The sequence below is a fragment of the Coturnix japonica genome, chromosome 2 (assembly GCF_001577835.2).
Source record: "Coturnix japonica isolate 7356 chromosome 2, Coturnix japonica 2.1, whole genome shotgun sequence".
Lineage (NCBI taxonomy): Eukaryota > Metazoa > Chordata > Aves > Galliformes > Phasianidae > Coturnix > Coturnix japonica.
The window spans coordinates 35,880,705-35,901,968 of NC_029517.1; the positions used below are offsets into that span (position 1 = coordinate 35,880,705).

Genomic DNA, 21,264 nt, shown 5'->3' on the forward strand with positions numbered 1-21,264 from the left:
GGGAGGGAGTAGTTGGGGACAAGGGGATGGGATGGAATGGAACTGCATGCCTTTTTGCTATAACTTAGGTTTTTTTCTTTGCTTTAGGTCATGCAAAGGATAGTGGTGGAGAGGCAAGGAAAGCAAGCTTAGGCAGAGAGGGAATAAGTGCTGAGATGATTGAATCTTTTATACTACTGCTTTTATAGGTATTTTTAAGAGCTTGCCTCTTAATCAAATGGGAGGGTAGGGGTTAACATCTAACAACTTCTGAGGCTCATGTCCTTTCTTGTTTGCAAAGGTAGAAAAAAAAAGATCCAGTGCCCTTGTCTTTAAGGTATGCATCTGCTTCCTAGCCTGGAAAGGGTTCTTCTATTTCTTTGTAATACTATGATACAGTTTCTCTGTGGGATATCTTTCTTGGGGATGTCCTTGAAACTGAAAAATTTCAGCTATCTTGTTACTTAACTTATTATTCATGGATTCACCAATCTTACTTCTGAAGCAGAAGAAGATAGTTTTCATAAATTCTCATAAAGCTGAAATCAACATTGTGTGCATTTTCTCTTCTGAAGTTTTTATCAAAAGGGATATTCTGTTGCGGGGTATAACTGCTCATTAAAAATGCTTATCCTTCTAAGGGTGTCTGTTAGAAGTTAAATACACTGTACAGTAATGCTAATAATTAAACTTGTAAAATAACTGTTTTGTGATAGACCAATACAAAAGCACAATTACAGCAGTGGCTGTTTCTCATTAGCAGGAGTGACATGCCAGTTCTAGAATAAGCAATGATGTAAAAACCCTAGTGGTTATAACTGGCATAGAAATGTTCTATATCCTTTAGTGTTAAAAGCCATATGCTATTTCTTTTCATACTACAAAAAATATTCTACATTGCCAAATAAATTTTAAATGGATTGTCTTTTTAAAAGTATCATTTATCCATGTGGTTCAAATCTGAATGACCCCTTATTGTCATATTATCATCTTCTTGTTGACCTAGTGTGCTTATAAGCCAGCATCCCCTGTTCAGATAGCCCATGTGAGTGCAAATCTCGTGAATAGGTAGGTTATTTTCTTGATTGTTTTTAGCACTAAAGATGCTTGTTGATGTGGATTAGATTTAGGTGAGCTCTGTGTCAGGCTAAGTTCCAACATAAACCAGGAGTAAATTATGTAGAAGCTCATAGTCTAGAAACTGTGGATAACAAATTAAAATCACCACTGGTATTCTGTTAGCTCTCATATTGCTTTGATTCTTCTGTGCTGTCAAATGCAGTTTGATTATAAGGTCTGTAGATGACGCACAAAATATGAATATAAAAGTCCATGGCATTTTTATTTGTGCTTTCAGAAAGTATAGCGACATGGAGGAAAGAAATATTGGGATTAATCATAAAGACTACTTTTCTTATAAGAAAGGTTTGTAAGTAACTAGAATATTTTATAACACTTTAAAATATCAAAGTTTCTCTTCTGAGTGAGGTGGAGGGATACTGAAAGAACACATTTGCTTCATTTTCTGTGAGTTAAAAATAGCTTCCATATAACTTGTGTGAAGTCTGGAATGAAACTTCACTATTGAATTTGGGGAAAAGTAAAGATGTAACTTCTCAAAGCAAGCAGACAAACCACTTTAATGATAAGTTTCTGAAATCAATTAGAATTTAGAGCATGTTTGCTTAAAGCTGAATGAATTACTTGGTTGAAAGGCAGCGCTTTGCAGCCCAGGTTTATGTTAGGGCCTGGCATCAAATTTGCAGTCTAGGTGACATGCAGAAGTTGATGTGAAAATTGTAATTCTGAGGTACAAGGCTAAAGGGCATTGGTAGCAAATCAAGCAAACTTCTTTCACTTCTGATTTACTGTATCATATTTATGGTTTTTTGAGGTTTTGTTTGTTTGTTTTTTACTGTGGTAGTTTACATGGTAGAAACTTAAGGCCATTGTACATGTTGGTGAATATTTGAGATATCAATCTTTTATTTTGCAGAGAACTACAGCCAACAAGACTTCAAGTGCTCCTTCCTACAGCAGATGGTCCAGTTCACAGCCCCATCAGGTAATTTGTCCTTGTCAAAAAGGATATGAAGCTCTGGTTGACACATGCTTCCTCTTAAAATGAATCTTTGAGGAGTCTGGGAGAATTATGTATCTGTGTTTATCCATGTGTAGGTCATGCTGATTTGAGATGGTTACAGGACATTCTATGGCAAACTGTTAGATGCAATTGATGCTTACAAAGAGGCTTTGTACAGCCATGACTACTCTAAAGCATTTATGTGGAAAATGGCTTGTGTTAATCATGGTATTTGGATGGGGGGCCCAGAATACATTACCTTTGCATTAACTGGATCTCCAGCCTGCTAATATCAAATGCATTTACATGACTCAAGGTCTAGACTAAGATAGATGAAGAACATCTGGAGAAACTGATTATGGATTAGGACCTGTCTCATATTTTCTCTAGAAAAGTTTTGGTAATGGTTATTTCTGGGAAAGAGGGAAGATTGGCCCAAAGGTCTGAATGTGGGGATTAGATGGCAAACTTTTGAAGTGTATCTTCTGTGGAATATAGTTTGTGTGAAGCATGATATTTGCATACGGAGAATCGAAGAATTTTGTGTTCAATAAAAGAATGTCTTGTCTGCTAATATTAAATGCGTTTGGTTGGCTAGAGACCTACATAAATTAGTAACCAGAACAATGACCTGGAAATGAAAGGATGGATTAGAACCTTTGCCTCTAGAAGACTGTGTTACTGTTAGTGGCTGAAAGGTGGAGGCAAAGAGGCAGCTGTAGTTACAGTCTTTGGAAGTCTCTGGTTTTTTTGTTTGTTTCTTTGTTTGCATGTTATCTGGATGGGAAGGCATAATTTATTCTGTGTGCATAAAAGAGGACACAGTAGTAAAAAAGAATGACATAATTAAACGCATTGTGTAGCCCAAAACATAGACAAAAAGGGAGCCAGAATAAAGATTTGTGATCTTAATGATGGAATGGAACCTATCCCATACCTCTAGCGAATTTCTCCATGAAATGTTAGATAATAGTTGAGTTCAAAAGTGGAGGCTGGAAAGCAGATACAGTAGGTCACCTGAGCAAAAGGACATGTGTATTTGTATGAAAATGAAGTTTGGAAAATGGTTGTGATAATGGTTAGCTGCTGGCAGGGGAGGCCAGCCCAAGTGCCTGTACCATGGGTCAACTCTCTCTTACACTCTACCAGCAATGGATAGCTGGATACTGGTAATGTGTGAAGTCATGTTTTCCCATGTACCTTTCTTCACTAGATAATTTTCCACTACTTAGAACAAATAAGTTGTGAATTTGTACACTTGAAGTCTGGAAGGTCAGCTATTTCCTGGGCTGTGTCAAAAGAGGGGTGGCCAGCAGAGAGAGAAGGGGATTGACTCATCCTGCTCTGCCCTCGTGAAGCCCCATTTGGAATACTCTGTCCAGACCTAGGGGCCCCAACACAAGAAAGATAAGGAGCTGTTGGAGCAGGTCCAGAGGAGGGCTGCAGAGTTGGTCAGAGGGCTTGAGAACCTCCCCTATGAAGAAAATTTGAGGGAGATAGGTATGTTTAGCCTGGAGAAGAGAAAGCTCTTGAGAGACTTTATTGGGACTTTCCGATACTTAAAGGGAGCTTATAAGCAGGAGAGGGATGACTTTTTATATAATGTGATAATGGTAAGATGGAATGGCTTTGAACTAGAAGAGGGGAGACTTAGTTTAGATGTTAGGAAGAATTGTTTTTACTCAGAGGATGGTGAGGCACTAGCACAGGCTACCCAGAGAAGATGTGAATGCTCTTTCCCTGGCAGCATTCAAGGCCTGGTTGGATGTGGCTGTGGGCAGTGTGATCTGGTGGATGGCAACCCTACCTGTGGTAGAAGGTTGGAACCATGCATATGTTTTTTAAGGTTTCTTCCAACTGAAACAACTCTATGATTCTAAGAAATGTGCAGAGGAACTTGTTGTAATCTGAAACCAAAGACAGAAGATTGTTATTGTTTCCTGACATTCACTAAATACTGTAATTTTTTTTTTTTTTTTCATAAAAGCTTGCTATTTAGTGTTTTTGTTTTCTCAAAGCCAACCCTATCTTGACTACAGACAAGCAAATGACTGACTTTAAATGTAGGATAATATGTTTCCACTAAAGTAGCCTCCTCTTTCAAAACTTGGGTTTGTTCAGTACTGATGATGTTGAAGTTGCTTTCCCCAAATTTCTACTTTTACTCCTTTCCAATGTCTTTCTACCTTTGCTGCTGCTGTTTCTTTTTTTTCTTTTTCTTTTCTTTTTTTTTTAATAATAAATTTATATATGCTGAAAGAGGGAAAGCTTCCAATAAGTTGAGTCTTGATCTTGAAAACTAAAGCCAGAGAGATGATGAATTTCATTTATATTCAAATAGGGATGAGAAAGATGGCTAATGCTTCATGGCGTTCATTACCTGTTTCATCATTCTGAACAGTTTTCTTAATATTTTTCTCTGGGAACTGTAACAATCTTCTTTGTCCCATCTATATAACGGTGCTCTTTCTGTGTGCTGAGATTTCCGTGAGCTTTTTTCCTCTCTCTTCCTGAGCTTCAAATTTTCATTTTTGGTCAGGAGGAGATGAAGAATGTGCGGAAAATGTTAATTTGTTTTACTGGCAATTGTATACATTATCCTACGGGGTTACAAAGTGAACAGGGAAAAGTGCACGTGATGTTGATTTTTAAATCTCCTGAAACACATTCAAAAAGACAAGTGTCACATTAGCAGTATGTATGCATGGAGTTCTACTGGCATGCACAAGACTGAAATGGTAATGATGGTTCCCCTCTTTCTGCATGTTTTAATTGGTTATTAAGCTTAATTGGAGATGCATTCCTAAGTCAGGAGGAGATGATCCTAACAAATCATATGAAATGCACTTTACACTCTACACACTTGATTTCCTTTTGAGGTGGGAGGGAAAAGATAAGTATGTAATAAAGATTGTTTGTAGCATTACAACCCTGTCAGATCCCTAGTAGAGCTGAAGGATTAACTACCAGGAATGTTCTTTGAAAGGATGTCTAGACCATCCATGATCTGCAGGGGGAAAAATGTTGTAATGTGTTAAATCATGCCTGTAGTAATTCTCCTCCACCTGTGTTGTACCCTGAATCTTTTAATCTCACCTTCCTTTGCCATTCACACTCTAATCTTCTCTTTTACATCCTTGTTAATTGTAAGCTTTTTGTCTTCTGTGTTTTGGGTTTAGGAAGCTTATGCCTCACAGATATTACAAATGCCAGTACCAACTGGGAAGATGTGAAGACATGCTGTGGTTCAGTTTGGGAGGCCTCAATACTACGGTGCACTCTCATGATCTGAAAGTGGCAAAATATTTGTATTGGATCAGAGATTCATATTCAGCCTTGCATCTTGCCAGAATCTATAAATAGTTTTCATAAACATTTTTCAAAGTTGGATTTTGAAGAAAGATTAAAGTTCATATTGTCTACATTTTCTACAGCCTCATGCAGTGCAGTCAATGAAGGCTTTTCCACATATTGTACAAGAATTCACACAGAAATCTAATAGAGCTACATGACTTGGACCTTTGATGCATCTAAGAAATGTTAAAGTTAAATTGAATTTCCTCTTTTCCTCCTCCAAGCTTTCTTTTTTTCATTTCCTCTGTCTGTGTGAAGTTTGAAGGCCCATTGGGTGGGAGATCTGAAAGGGTTCCACAGGTGGGGTCAATGAGTTTCTGAAAACAACCCATTTTTTTACTGAATTATTCTACTTTGTACTACCTAGAGAAGCTTATATTTTGTATTGGATGAGCTGAAGTATGTTTATCTGAATCAAATACTATCTGGGGAAAGTTTTTAATAAGAAGTTCCTATTAACTCATCACTCTCATGGGCACATGGAATTTGTGTGCTTGGGTTTTTTGATGTGAAACGGTTCAGATTTTTTTTTTATCCTACCCCTTGAGCCTGGGAAAGTGTTGTGCTGCAGGGGAGGCATCCTTAAAACTTGATTAAGAAGTTCCTTCTGACTGCCCTGGGAAAGACACATTACTACCATCTTCAAGCTAGCTTTTTTCAAGCACTCCACTTTCTCAATGTCAGAATAAGAAGCCAGTAGTCTAAAAGGTTGATCTTTTTGAAGCCAAGGAATTAATCTATTTAATTAGAGGATTGAGAGTGAGCAGGGAAGCCAAACTGAATGTCAAATTCTGAACTGGTGTCCAAGGAGCTGAGTTAGACCTTACTGGCTCCAAATGCATTAAAATTGCTTGAGGGATGGAATCAAGGAGAAGATACAAATGTACACTAATGAGCTAATATTACCTATGCTGCCTTTCTTGGCTACTGATGTCTCTTGATGTATGAAGAATTCTGTAGCAATTTTGGGAAAAAACTCTGAAGTTAGTTTAGTCTTTATGTGGTACTCTAAAGACCATTTCTGCTTACTGCTGATGAAAATGAAGGAGAAAGTGGAACTTAGTCATGTCATCATGCCTAATATCTAATGTGAAATTGCTTTTGCTGGGTAAGTTGGCAGCTGCAGCACAGTGCCTCATAGTGATGCTGTATCTATGTATGATCCGGAGGTGTACAGGCAGAGTGTGACACAAGGCACACAGTATTGGAGCTCAGCTATACCTAGAAGCAGTTTTAACAGTAATATCTTCCCTCTGAATGAAGGAGAATTTCTTCTTGCTTGTGAGCATGTGAGTCAGTGTAAAGAGACCAGTCGCTTAGTCCCCACTGTTAGCTGGCACTTTCAGGACAATAGTATAGTTCTCTTGCACAAGGATTGATAGAATATAGAGATGGTTAGATTAACTCACTTTCTAAAATTATACAAATAGGGTGGGCTTTTTTTTTAGTGCTATGTGCTAAATGAGCCTGCAGAAAAATTGGCACCTTAAATGCCATTTAAAAATAATATAGAACACTTCAGCATTTTTCCCCATCCCAACTCTATTAGCAAAACATTAGTTTGAGCTAATGAAGCAAAAATACAAGAAATAAAATCATGTCCAATGGGCCAAGGGACTGGAGCATTTTCAGTCAAACTTCCATAACGTTACCCTGTCTGGCTTCTCTGCTGATTTTCTTTCAGAGTTACTGCTCTGGCTTGCTGGTGTTGGCAACACAAGCTTCTTGCTTTCTTGTAGAGAGTCAAAGTTTTGTCCCTTGCTGAACTCAGCATCAGTACCTTAATTAAGATCAGAATGTGTTTTTTCTTTAATATCCTGCTCTTTAAACACAGAGGTAAGTAGTACATTTTAGTGGTTAGCAGCTTTCTTGGAGCTTGGAACAGGCAGGGTTGATGATAACCATTCAGTGTAGGATCTGAATTTAAAATGGGCTAATTCTTTTGTCATAGAATGTGGTAATTTGTTGTACAGTTTCTTCATTACTAAGACAATAGAAATCACAATCTGGAAGGAGGAACATATATTTCAACTTACTATGGTAGCTGCTTCATTGTATTTCAGATCTGAGACTTCAGTATATAAAACTTCTGTCTTTCCTGCTTGCTTTTCATTATTGGTGCCAGTCTTTCCTGTTTTCCCTTTCTCTTCCCTTTCACTTGGTTTTAGCCTGGTATTCTTTCTGCATAGGTTGGAGCAGTAACTTCTTGATGGTAATTGTAGAAAACCCCAGCTGGAAGGGACCGACAAGGATCATGAAGTTCAACTCCTGGCTCCACACTGAATATCCAAAGTTCAAATGCATGAGAGCATTGTAAAAATTCTTCTTCAACTCTGACAGCTTGAGGCTGTAACCACTACACAGGGGAGCCTGTTACAGTGCTTGACCATGCTCTGGTGAAGAAATCTTTCTCAATATTCAGTCTGATAAGAAGATAATTATATGGAGACATTAGTTCAGTAGCTTTTTCCTCAGTATGTGAGTCCAAAATGAATTTTATGCTCAATCACTCGGTACAGGAGTAGAGTGTTTATTATGGAGTTTTCAGAAGCCATGCTGGCTATGGCTGTTGGTAGCAGCTTGAATGGTTCAAGCAGCAATAATAATAGTAATTGGGATTGTTGCAGCCTGCTTGTATCAGAAATAAGAGGAGCTCATTTATTAGAGCAGGGAAATGGGTGAGTTTATGGCACTTGTCATGTTACTTGAACACAAAGGCTATTGAAGCATGCAATGGCTCCGAAGATCCCTTCTGCAAAGTGATTTTTCTTGACTGATGGATGATACCTGATTACCTATACTATGAAAATTCTTGTAGTCAACTGTTCCATATCTCCCTTGTTAATATGTTTGTTCTTCATCTTTTGGTGCCTCAAGTATGACTTGGAAAAAAAAAATCATTGTTGAGAACATCACTGTCTGATGACTCAGTCATTTGCCTTTCTGCTGAGCACTGCAAACTCTCGCAGTAAACATTAGGTTAAGTGCCTATCCACTAAAAATGTACTGAGAACACCAACAAGTTTCACAGAAGTCACTGAACAGCTGTCAGGTGGCAACAACATTTCGTCGCCATTGACCTAGGCTTCAGCTGTGCCAGTCTGTTCATCTTACTGAGAACAACTTGGTCCAACTACTATGGTTAAACCTTATTATAAAGGTCAGATGAGATGTATGGCAGTTTTCCCAAAGCTGGCAAGATAACCCAAGCCACAGAAATATGTTACTGCCTCCTGGCGCTTGGCATGTAACCAGAAGAACTGTAGCAAAATTTAGTGTGTTTATTCAGAGTTAGTGAGGGAAATTTGTCAGTCTTGCAATAAATTGTGAGTATAAAATCCCTGAATACTTCCTTGTCATATATCTTCTCAAAAGTACACATACCTCTATGCCATATATTATAACAAGTTTACAACAATTGAGGCCAGTTCTCATAGCACTTTGGTCTTTCTTTTTGTTATAGTTGTTTGTTCTTATTAAATGGTCTTTGGGTAAGCTCATAAAATGATACATAGAATTAAGGAAAATGAATTCCTTTTTGGGATTTCTTTACAAATTATGAGAGACTGGCTAAATGTACTAAATGATTCATAGAAACTCAGTTTGATTTGAAAGCTTGTGGAAAGAAGTGTAGATAGTTAAAACCTTATTGGGAAGCACAAAGTTTAAATAAACTAGCACATTCCTAAGTTTGCTGAAAGATTTTGGGAGGAAAAATATCAATGTCTGATCAGTATTCCAAGTTTGCTGTTATACATAATATATTCGTTGCTAATGTAAATCACAACTTTGTGCTGTTTTGTCTATTAATAAAGACTGACTTAAATAGTAGGCAGCCAACTCAAGTGCAGTGCAAACTAATGGTTACTGGTTTTCTTGTTTCACCCCTCATAGCACTTTGCCATTTCTTTGTTAAAGATTGCTCACTCCTTTCTGCTCTCTGGAAACTAAATGATTGATTCTAAAGTTTGAGGCTTCCTCAGTTCAATCTGTGGGCCACTGCTTCTGGTATGATGCTTTGAGTAAGCCTTCTGATAAGGAAGGCTAAAACTGACAGCTGTTTCCTGAAGTGGAGTCTGCTTTTAAGTTAGGATCCACAGCTGCAACTTTATCAAGGTCACTGCCAAGGGCAGGGCAGACCTGTTCATTTCTGACTCCTGTGCAGGTAACAAGAGACTTTAGCACACTGATAGCTACTCAGTCAAATGCATAGCTGCAGCCAGATGCATAAGCTATTTCTATTGTATGAAGATAATTCTGCCAAATGACAGCAGAAGTAGTTGTACTCAGTCAAGCAGAGTACAATGTAAACATAGCTTTGAAAAGCTGAGGAGTTCATAAGTAAAATAAGAAGCAGGGAACTCAAAGGAAACTGTTTTCTAGTGGTGGAATGAATGAATACATGTGATACATCTGGCATTTTTCAAAGTTTGCTCATATAACTATGATACTCGTTGGATTGGCAAAATCACCAACCAGCCGGCTGAATGTAATGTAAACTGCAAGTGGGATGAGCACCTCCACTTGCAGGACTAAAAATAGCAGTAGGTAAAGTCTTCTTCCAATCTTCCTTATACTGCTTATGGAGAAATACTTGAGTCTATCTGATGGCATCAGTTGCCTTCATCATGCAGTACTGTTAGTTGTTGTTTCTCTTTGGAAATAAATAAAAACTTGTTTGAAAGCAAGAGGCTCAGGGGTTGGTGCAAATGACAAAATATGAGTTAACTGTCCTCTGCAGTCTACATAACTCGTGCCTCGAAACATATCTGTGGATTACTTTAATGCGTGTGTATGCTCACAGATGTTCACATATGGACATGAATATAAAACTCTAATGACATGAGATTTAGGCATTAGATTACATTATACAACAGCTACATGAATCTAGTATTGCAGTTCCAGTCTGGAGAGTTGGTGCTTTGCAGGAGTTAGGAACCTGAATCTTAGTAAACTAATTAATTTTTTCAACATTTTTTAATCTAAAATATTATTTGTATTCTTACATTTAAAGAAAAAAAAATGTCCCTCTTTGCCTAACAGTTCTGTTCACTAATTTTTCACTCTCCACACCTGTAGTGGAAATGCTAAGTCACAGCTTGAACCAGTGACAGAGCATCTGGTGGAAAGGCAGGGCCAACCCAGAGGAACTCAGGTGCAAGCTATGGAAGCTATGCACCTGAGTGACTGGAACAGATGGAGCCAGTATCCATCCCTTCCCAGACCTCATTTAAGGGTTGGCAGGTTGGCAAGGGTGTCTCACTGAAGATCTCTACCTACCTGAGGTCTTCCAAAAATAAGCAGATTTTCTTTCTTAGTTTCTGTATCTACAATTGCTGTGTTTGAGCTTGTTCTCATTTGCTACAGCCTAGGACTTTGCCACCCCACTATTATTGCTGTACTTTCCGTCACATCACGGCATTATAATGCCCTAGTATATGCATGTATTTCCTGTATGTGTGCTATCTTAATAGTCATCCAATTATTCAAATGTTGAAAATTTATTCTATTTATGTTATTTATACCTGAAATGTGTTTCCATAATGACTGAACCTGATGAGGACTCTTTGTAGGTACAGTATTGTATTTTTTTTTTTTCTCTTCAGATGTTGGAGGAAAATATAATAGTTTCCTGCTTATTGTTAGTCAAGTTCTAAGATACCTTTGGTATTTTGTTAGGCTTTTAAGCTGAGGTTCTAAGGACTGCAAGTATAACCTGATTGATCTTAAAGCGAGCATATAAAAAAGGCTTTGTTTAAAAAGATATTTCTACAGAACTGTCATAATAGGACTTTTTTTTTTTTTTTTCCATAGACTATATAGCCTGTTATTCTATTTACTTATTAGGTAATTATATTTGTCATCAGAAATAAAGTTATTTATTTAGCTGTGTACATATAACTAGTTATGCTAAATGAATGCTTGGTTTGCTGCAGTTTGCAAAGTGAACTATATGTTGTGTTGAGGGAAAGTAATAGCATTTGTGATGACTTCTGGATACATAAAGCTTCCAGAAATGTGTCTGTCAGTTATACTTGTCACTCAGAGCATTTTTTTTTTAACCTGGTAGAATTTTGTAACATTTAAAGAGACTGAAACCAGTAGGGTTCTACAGAAACTTCATTTAAAATTAATAAAGTCAAAATTTTCCCTGTGTCATGTTCATATTGCCACCAGAAGTTGTCCTAACTCTTCCAGAAACTAATACTTCAAACCTGAGAACTCCCTGGAATGTTCTTTCCAGAACTTTTTAACTATTTTTATCTCAGCAGACTATGTTTATTGATGTTCCCTTTGTGAATCTTGAATGCTCACATATTGCTTGGCCTATTTTGACCAAATTTGGTGAAGCAAGGAAAGGGCACAAGTTTCTATATAGACTGTAAGAGCGAAGTAGAAGATAGTTATGTCACATAAAAGCTAAAACCTCCCCTTATTAGATGCCTAGCAACTTCTGAGGAAAAATGATGCTATGGATTTCCTAGCACTAAGGTAGAAGTCTTAGTAGTTGGTGTGTGTGCTCTTTCAGGAATGAGGCTAAGCTTTCTTCCCAGCGCAGATTTTCAGGTTAAGGGATGAGCTCATACTGGAGCCTAAGGAATAACTCAGTTCAAGTCAAATATCTACAAGAGATGTTTACGCTCACCAACAGGCTTTGTTAGTTGTGTTTTTTACACAGCTACACTGTTAACTCTAAGAAAATTCAAATTGAATTTGAAACTTCTCTTGAGGAGGATTAATTTTGTACTATACCTGTTATGCTATTCCTGACTTTTCTTAAAGTTCATGGCAGGTCAGGTAAGTTACCGACAATATAATTTCAAATGCCACGTGACTTCACGGTAGGGTCTTTGCATTACACTGTCATTGTATCCCTGATATGCCCACGCTGACTTCAAACAAAGATTAGTGAAGAATTTTACAGGCTAACATTTCACCTTATCAATTGACACATTTAATAAAATATATTTTGAAATGTAGATTTCTTGATTTTGACTTTGCTGTGACATCTAAAAAGATAAAAGCTGCCAGCAGATGGGATTTTGACAATTGTTAGTAATTCAACTTGATCTTACTTACTTTCAATTTAATTGTTCTTGGAATGAACAGTTCATAGAGGATTTTCTTCTTTTTAAATGCTGCTTGCTGGCTAATGCAATTAATTTGATGCAAAATATGATTAGCATGATAAGTTGAAGCCTGTGTATACTACTGCTTTTTTCCTGCTTCCTTCAGATTGCAAATGTTTTTGGAAGATAGGTGGAAGCAAAAGGGTTTAAGTTATTTTTAGGTGACTTTTGCCCTTTTGTCCTATTAGTTGAAAGTAACAGGTGGTGGACTCTGTTCTTAGTACCTCTCATTTTTCATAGTCCTGAAGCCTTAAACCTGGAAAGGAAGTGCAACCAAGAGACCACCTCTGGATCTACCATCAGCCATTCTAACAACAGTGTTGATCATTTTCCAGAGTAAACACAAACTGAGGAGTATGGTTAACCTTCAGATGAGAAACAGCTGTTGTTGAGCTGTGTCCAAGGACAGATCCAAGATTAGTTTGTGGAGATGGCTAAGAAACGCTATCAAATTAGGGCTCATGGCATAGATTTGTTTGCCTTTTCTAAGTAAGTTTCAGACAAAATGTTTTGCAAAATTTTTCACCTTTCCTATCATAGAATCATAGAATTGCCCAGGTTGGAAAAGACCTCAAAGATCATCAAGTCCAACCACAGCCTAACCATAGTACCCTAACTCTAACAACCCTCTGCTAAATCATATCTCTGAGCATCACATCCAAACAGCTCTTAAACACATCCAGAGATTGTGACTCAACCACCTCTCTGGGGAGCCTATTCCAGTGTTTAACTACCCTTTCTGTAAAGAAGTGTTTCGTAACGTCCAACCTAAACTTACCTTGGCACAACTTGAGGCTGTTTCCCCTCGTCCTGTCACCAGTGAGAAGAGACCTGCCCCGCTCTTACTGTAAGCGCCCTTCAGATATTGGAAAAGAGCAATAAGGTCTCCCCTCAGCCTCCTGTTCCCCAGACTAAACAGCCCCAGCTTCCTCAGCCTCTCCTTGTAGGGCATATTCTCCAAGCCCTTCACAAGCCTCGTTGCCCTTCTCTGGACCTGCTCTAGTACCTCCATGTCTTTTTTGGACTGAGGTGCCCAAAACTGAACACAGTACTCACCAGTGCCAAGTACAGGGACAGGATGACTTCCCTAGTCCTGCTCGCCACTTCGTTTTTGATACAAGCCAGGATGCCATTGGCCCTCTTGGCCACCTGGGCACACTTCTGGCTCACATTCAGCTGACCATCTTTCATGGGAAAGAGTATGAAGATGTGTGGATTGTTTCAATGACCAAAATGATGATAATTCTATTTGATAATTAGCCTTACAAATCTGGAGGAAACAATTAGTGGACTGACAAACAGTCTGCAGGCTAAATTTTGGGAATAGTTGGAAAATCTAATTTGATTATAAAGATAAATTTTGCTTTATAATGAGGAATGGCAAGGCATTTTGCTTCAACTGTCATGGTAACTTTAGATTATCTTTATATAGTATAATTTAAAATGTATGTACCCTATAGCAGTGAAATTTCAATCTTTGTATGAATCATAAAAAATTCTGATGGAAAAATACCTCTTGAACATAAGGACCAGCTCCTCCACTGATACAATTTATGTTAACTCTGTCAGTGAAGAGATTCTACATTCAACTTTGGTATCTTTGGCCTGGGTTGTTTTTTTGGATGTGGGCTATTTATAGAGGATCTTTTCCTACATTTTGGAGTTGGTTTGAAAATGAGTCTTTCCTTAATTAGAGATCTCAGTATTGCAGTTTTACCTCAACAATTTCTGAGTTCTAGTATCCACAATGAGATTCTACATAGGCTCAAACAGCCACTGAATAAAAGTAAAATTGTTGTGCTAGAATGCCTACTGATCCTCGTGTTTCAAGGTATAGATTATTTGTCTCTTGAGTTAATATCTTAGAATCACGGAATATCCTGACCTGGAAGAGCTCTACAAGTATACCTTCCTTGGAGTCCAGTTCCTGTCTCCACACAGGACAACCCAAAATTCAAATGCTATGTCTAAGGGTACTGTCCAATTGATACTTGAACTCCAAGAACTTGGGGCAGTGCCCACCACCTTCCTGTGATGAGTCCTTCCCTAGTTCCCTCCTGACCCTCTCCTGGCCCATCTGCATGTTGTTTCTTTGAGCCCTGTCACTGTCATCAGAGAGATCAGTGCCTGCTCCTCCCTCCCACTTTTTGAAGGGCTGTAAGCTGTGATGAGGTCTCCTTTTTGGGCTGAACAAACCATGTGACTTCAGACAGGTATCATAAGTTAAGTTTTGCCCTCTGGATCCTATATTGTCTTAGTCCTCCTTTGGATGCTCTCTAATAGTTTTCCATCCATATATTGTGGTGCTGTCATGGCTTGAACTAGTGATTGAGAGCCCGGTGGGAAGGCAGGGTCAACCCAGGGGAGCTCAGGTGCATGCAGGTTGAGAGTGATTTTTCTCCCAGTGTATCTGGAGTTTCCATGTCATCCTGTTGATCATCTTTAATCTGGAGATGTGTTTCTGAGAAACCTTGATGTTTTCATGGCAGAAACCACTTATCTCCCCCAAACTCAATAAATCTGGCATTAGGCTATGCTTTCATTAGTGTGGTATTCTGCTGAATAATTTAGGAAGATCTGTGATTTCTAGAACCCCACTGTTCTGCTGTGAAGAATATACTGCAGAGTGACTGTCCTGTTATCTGTAAAAAGGTCCACAGGATTTAAATGGTATTATTTTAATAAGTAGTGATGTTTTGCATGCTGGGGAGAGAGGATTGTTTAAAAAGCCAAGGTCCTACAAGTAACTTGCAATAGTATTGGGCCAGGTCTCTAATTCAAGTCTAAATAAAACACCCTGTTCTAAGGAGGGAAAAAAAAGAAAAAGAAAAAAAAGAAAAAAAAAAGAAAATTAAAAGCTGAAGTGGAGATAATGTAGGTAATTCTATGTAAGCTTTTTGTAGACTTTGTCATAAATCCACTATTTCTTGTTTCAGGAATGGTGGATGCGAAATAAGATTATTAGCATGGTGGAGGAAAATCTGCATAGGCATATTAACTGGAATTAAGTCTTCATAAATTAAGAAGGAATACAAGACAAGCTTTTGAAAAGGCTGATGTAGTGAAACTAGAAATCCTGTAGGCTTTAGTAGGGAGAAAACGTTGTGATGAACGCTGTCACTCCAGCAAAATGAATAGTTCAGTTGGGTTCTTTTCTAGTAGGTGTGAATGGCACCCAAATGGAAAATAATTGGTGGTGTTTCTTTTACTTGAATCCTGTACCATATGCACAGGTTGAAATGCAGCTTTTAATTGTATAGTTGTAAAATTAAGAAGTACTGTGTTTAGTTTTGGACACCTCAATACAGAAAGTACGTTGAGGTGCTGGCGCAGGTCCAAAGAAGGGCTACAAGGCTTGCAATTTGCTTGGAGAATATGCCCTATGAGGAATGACTAAAGGAACTGGGGCTGTTTAGTCTGGGGAAGAGGAGGCTGAGGGGAGACCTTATTGCTCTCTTCAAATATCTGAAAGGTGACTGCAGCGAGAGTGGGGCTGCTCTCTTCTCACTGGTGATGGGTGACGGGATAAGGGGAAATGGCCTCAAGTTGTGCTGGGGAGGTTTGGGTTGGATATCAGGAAAAACTTCTTTACAGAATGGGTGGTTAAGTATTGGAATAGGCTCCTCAGGGAGGTGGTGGAGTCACCATCCCTGGATGTGTTTAAAAACTGTCTTGGGGCAGGCTTATGGACATGGTTTAGCAGTAGGTTATTAGAGGTAGGGTAGCATGGTTGGGTTGTGGTTGGACTTGATGATCTTGAAGGTCTTTTCCAATCTGAGCATTTTTATGATTCTGTAAGGAAAAGCCCAAATATTGGTTAGGTTTCTAATGTACCCCTCCAGAACATTGGGAAGAAAATGATAATTTGACAAAGCATGGCAATGTATCTATCTTGACTTAAGGTACACAGAGTTTACTTTTACTCTGCTTTCATGTGCAGCAGAAGCAGCAAGCAGCATTGTACAGTGTACCTCTATATCCATGTCTGGCTATAAGTGACTTTTGGATGGGTCTCCAGAGATCAAGCAAAGCTCTAATCCGCTTAGGACAAATGAGCTCCATCATCTCCTACAATGCCATGCTTGCTTATCCTGCTTAGGGATCAGGCTCTACATGTATCCTTTGAAGAGGGATATACTGAATCTTGCATGGAATACAGTCAGGACTTTAATCAACATTGCACACACTTTGTTTGAGGACCTACAGCAGAAGATCTACACTTAAGGAGAATAAAACAACATAATTCAGGAAGACTCCAACAAACAATTGAAGTAGATCTTAGGGGCACTAGATGAAATACATAAGCAGATGATGTTGTGATCTCAGTAGAAATCTGGGTGTATGGTACAGAAGATAGACCATACAAGGGAAAATCTGAAGACTCTATAGTCCTTTTAGTAGGACAGCCTGTGCAGTACTCCAGCAACGTTCATCTGGATCCCTTTGGAAAATGAAACTACAACAGAATTACCTCCCTCAGAGTGTAGTACACCCCTACACACTATCCTACATACTTCAGAATAACAAGTTTGTCTAGCTTACTGAGTGAAGCATGCTGTCAGAATTTGATGGTAGCAATTAAAAGCACAAATTGGACAGGAAAGGACATTGCAGGAGTTGTTTGTGAGCTCTTGTGCTTCTTCAGGCCTGAGAATATGTAAATCCTAGCTTTTGTTTACTGTTTGGTAAAATAAATGCATTAGCTCTGAGCTCTAATCATGCATGTTCCCCGTTCCGCAGAGTAGGATGATGCTAGTATCCAGTAACTATGTATTGTCAAAGCGTTGACAGTGAAGCAGTGTCTGAGCTGGCTTGTCATCTGATGTTTGTATTATTTTCTCCATGTTGATATTTATCTAGGGCTGTTGTGCCAAAACGCTTGTTTTGGAAAAGTAATATAAAAAATTAAGTGAAAATAGTGTTAAGCTTGCTATTTAGGCCACCTTAAACAGCTAATGCAGAATGAAAGGCTTTCCATGCCCTTTGGCTACTTGTTTTCATTTCCTAGCACCCAGGCCCAAGTCTTTTATCACAGTACAATAGCCTGGCATCCTTTGATTTCAGTTTGTTGTTCAAATAACTGAATTGCATACATGCATACGTACTTACTTTATCTTAAGCATTGCTGTTTTTGAAGTCTGAAGTCATCTTCTAACTTCTTTTTAGCCTTGTTTCTTCTTTGAGGTTATTTCCCAGAAGCAAATCACAAAAAGCCATGTCTTTTGACTAATATGGGAAGTTTGCATGAACTAGAGTGTTCTCTTGTCACAGTTAAGTGCTTGTTCTTGTGCCAGAACTGCTTCAGACCTCCTCATGTTTAAAGTTACAGGGATCTTTATTTTGGGGGGGTCAGTCTTCAGTGAGAAAATACAGCCTGTAAGTCTCTGAATAAAAGCTATTTTTAAAATTCTAAAAGTACTTTGCTAAAGAATGAAGCATTCTTTAGCATTTTTGACTCTTTCACTATTTTTTCCATACTACTTTCAATGTGATCTTTTTCAAGAACTACATCTGTTTGGTCCCTGAATATACTGAAACTTAACAGCCATAGGAAAACTAAACTGTCAAGCTTCCAACCTGGGCTTATACTTTATCACTTGTTGAATATGATGCCAATCTTCAGAGGAGATGCTAGCACAGGATATTGAACTTGCAGCCAACAAAGCAAACTCTTTTGTAGTTTAGAAATGATGCAGGGATATATTTTGGGAAGAGGAGCATTTAACTGAATTCCATCAAGCAATAGATATACCCCTGTTTAGAAGTGGCACAGGTCCTGCAGTGTACTACAGTCTCAAAATTAAAATAGTTTGTTTGGAGGCCTTCACTGAAGGTGCCTAGGATGGAGAAACTCACTAAGTCATCATAAAGCAGTATGGAAGGTCCTTATATGGATTAATAAGGTACTGCAAATGTATTTTTGCTTTAGGAAAAGGTTGCCATTGGGATGCAATTTGGACTGTTTTTTCTGCCTATGATCAGTACGCTCATAAATGTTTGTATGTGTGAAATAACTGTGAGGTGATGCAGTTCTAACAAAATAAAAAGGCTTGGGCAGAGTAAGCTAAAAGCTCAATGGAGCAGTGAGAAGTTCAAGGTGGTCTGAGTTATGGAAACGTGAAATCCCATGTAAAGAAATGTATGCTTCTGAGCATGGGTATAAGATGAAGAGGAAATACCATTGGTTAACTACAGGAAGATGGGTTGTAATCTTTCTCCTATTCAGGAGCGATAGCATGGAATTATGGCATGTCAGCCCCCTGAAAACAAGGCAACCTTGCATTAGGTGAAGGACTCTTAATGTCACTGTCTTTGCACAAAACTAAGGCCTGCTGGCTTTTTGAAAGCTACATGTGTGTGTTGTTTTTTTGTTTGTTTGTTTGTTTTGGTTTGTTTGTTTGTTTTCTCTTTTTCTTTCTTCTTATTCATTTCTTGATCTCAAGAGAATACAGTAGAATTAGGAAACTACTACATTTGCTCAGGAGTAGGGAACACTTGCTATCGCAGCAAAGACCAAATATTAAGATTCTTTAACTGGAGAAAGCTTTAGAAGGAGGGAAGGGGTGTGTAGGATCACAGTTATGAAGGAAAAAGCAAGTAGAGAATTTATCTCTCATTCTTCATTGTTTCTTACAAGTCTGTAAGGTAGTAAGCAGAAGAGATTTTTCATATGAAATGAATAAATGACGTGGTTGTTTCACTGTTGTGTAGTTTTGTGGATGGGGAAAGTATGGATAAGTTCAACATGATTAAAGAAAAATGCCAAAAGAAGTTTGTGGAGGCATATTCAGTGTAATGATGGGTATCAAACTCATGACTCTGAAAGCTGTGTATTCAACAGCCATCAGAAATTGGGATAATCCACTCTTGAGAAGCACCACTACTGTCTTGCAATGCTTCCTGTGCCTTTTTTCTGAACCAGCTGCTTCTCTTCATGACTGGAGGAGGATAGGGCCACGTAGACCTTTATTTTGAGTTGCTATAGCCACCGTTTTGCTCTTTAAATTTCCCAGAAGTGAAGACTCTGTTAGGTTGTAGATAATTGCTTTCACATTTAGAGCTGGACAGTTCTCCCAGCCACTGCTGCAGTGTGACAACAATCCATCACTGGTACAGTGGTTGTGTCAATACAGCAAGAAGAGAAGCAAGCATCACAAAAACTGAGTTTCAGGCAGCTTATGGCTTTCTATGTCAAAGTTATCAATTCTCACACAAAGTTTATGGAAGACAAGGGAGATAAAGTAGGGATTTGGAAGGTGATGGAGGATGCTAAGGTGTCTGAACGAGCAATGTGGGATGCTGCTCAGCTTTTTTCCCCTTTCCTTGCAATTTGGTGCCTGCTGGAGTGGAAGGGATAGGCATCACAAACTTTGTGAGCTTTTCCTTGCTTCTTCATCCTGCAGCTTGTGGTTTCTCACTCAGTTAAGATTGAAATTAAGGTAAAATGAACTGTAAGGTACTTCAGATGATGATGGAGGAGAGCAAGTGCAGCTCTATTTGCAAATCTGACGGCCCATGCAGTTGAACCATGTCCTGAGGAGGACCATTCCCCTCTCAGCCACAGGGAGGCAGAAGCATTAAATCATAAAGTACTCCCAAACCAGCTCCTTGGTGTGTTCTCTCAGTTTATTAAACACATGCTTTGGAGCTTCTATACTTCTTTCTAATGTATATGGATGATTGCGGAGGGAAGTTTTGCAGGGGAAAATCCAAAGCGTTAAACAAGTTCTTGTGCGTGTAGGATTTCACTTGGTGTTTTGACAGGCTGTAAAAAAAAATTGTTATAAAAACATCTTGACAACAACGAAAACAAACATACACTGTCCCCACCCCCAGCAACACTTAGATAACAGTTTTCCAACCGTTGCATTTTGTAGTTGCTCTTTTCCTTTTGTAAAGGCAACTCTGAAGCCTAGACCTGAGACAGAGACACATTAACATCACAGTAATTGTATTTTCAAACATGCTTGGCTTCCTGTTCAGCTAATATGTTGCTTACTCAGCTGCTTGTGGTAATTTAGAAACACAGCATGGCATATTCTTGTTTCTGGGCTACCTTCTTTGTAAGGATGTGGTCTGATTGCATTGTAATATTTCTCCTAGAGGAAAGCTATAGAGAATTCTAAAAAGCGTGAGCGGTTTAATTGAGTCTGATCCCTACATAGCACTGCTGAATGTGAATGAAATCCCACTGGCATCCTGGTGAATGGAGTACCGAAAGCTTGGTGGTGGTTGATTGTGCATGCTTTTTATATTCCATAAAGCATATAAAAGAAAAGGAGAAGGGGAGTCAAAATTCAAAGTGAGACTTGATATTTTGTCCATAATTCAGCCCGCTTTGCTTAAGTATCAAAGCACACATGGCCGAAAGGTCACTCAGTTATCTGAAACAACTGCAGCTCAATACATACCTAGGCATAATGGAATTTGTTTAAGGACTTGGTGTCGTCTGAAATGTCAGATGTCCTGGCTGTTACCATCTGTGTTAAACTTCATCTAGCTGGCTGTAAATACTGACCCTCTGCTGTCTGCTTTATAACTCTGTTGATGTCTGCTGATATAAGGTAGCTCATCTGCTAAAATTCTCTCATAGAGTATTTTTTCCCGACTAAAACTTATGTGCAAGGAAAACATCTGCCAGTAAGAGGATGTTGTGGTCTGCTGTACAAAGATGTATTACAGGTTAAAATTACAGCTTGCAACACTTCAAAGGTGCTT

At 38.6% G+C, this 21,264-nt stretch overlaps 1 protein-coding gene across 5 annotated transcripts in view; it reads left to right on the forward strand.

The window, feature by feature from the left end:
* The window catches only part of RBMS3 (RNA binding motif single stranded interacting protein 3), a 689,820-nt gene that overhangs the window by 96,659 nt on the left and 571,897 nt on the right, over positions 1–21,264 (forward strand). For all 5 annotated transcript variants that reach the window (XM_015853914.2, XM_015853918.2, XM_015853919.2 and 2 more), the window contains exon 3: positions 1,976–2,044. In XM_015853914.2, the coding sequence (XP_015709400.1) occupies positions 1,976–2,044 (69 nt within the window). The remainder of the gene's footprint in view (positions 1–1,975; positions 2,045–21,264) is intronic.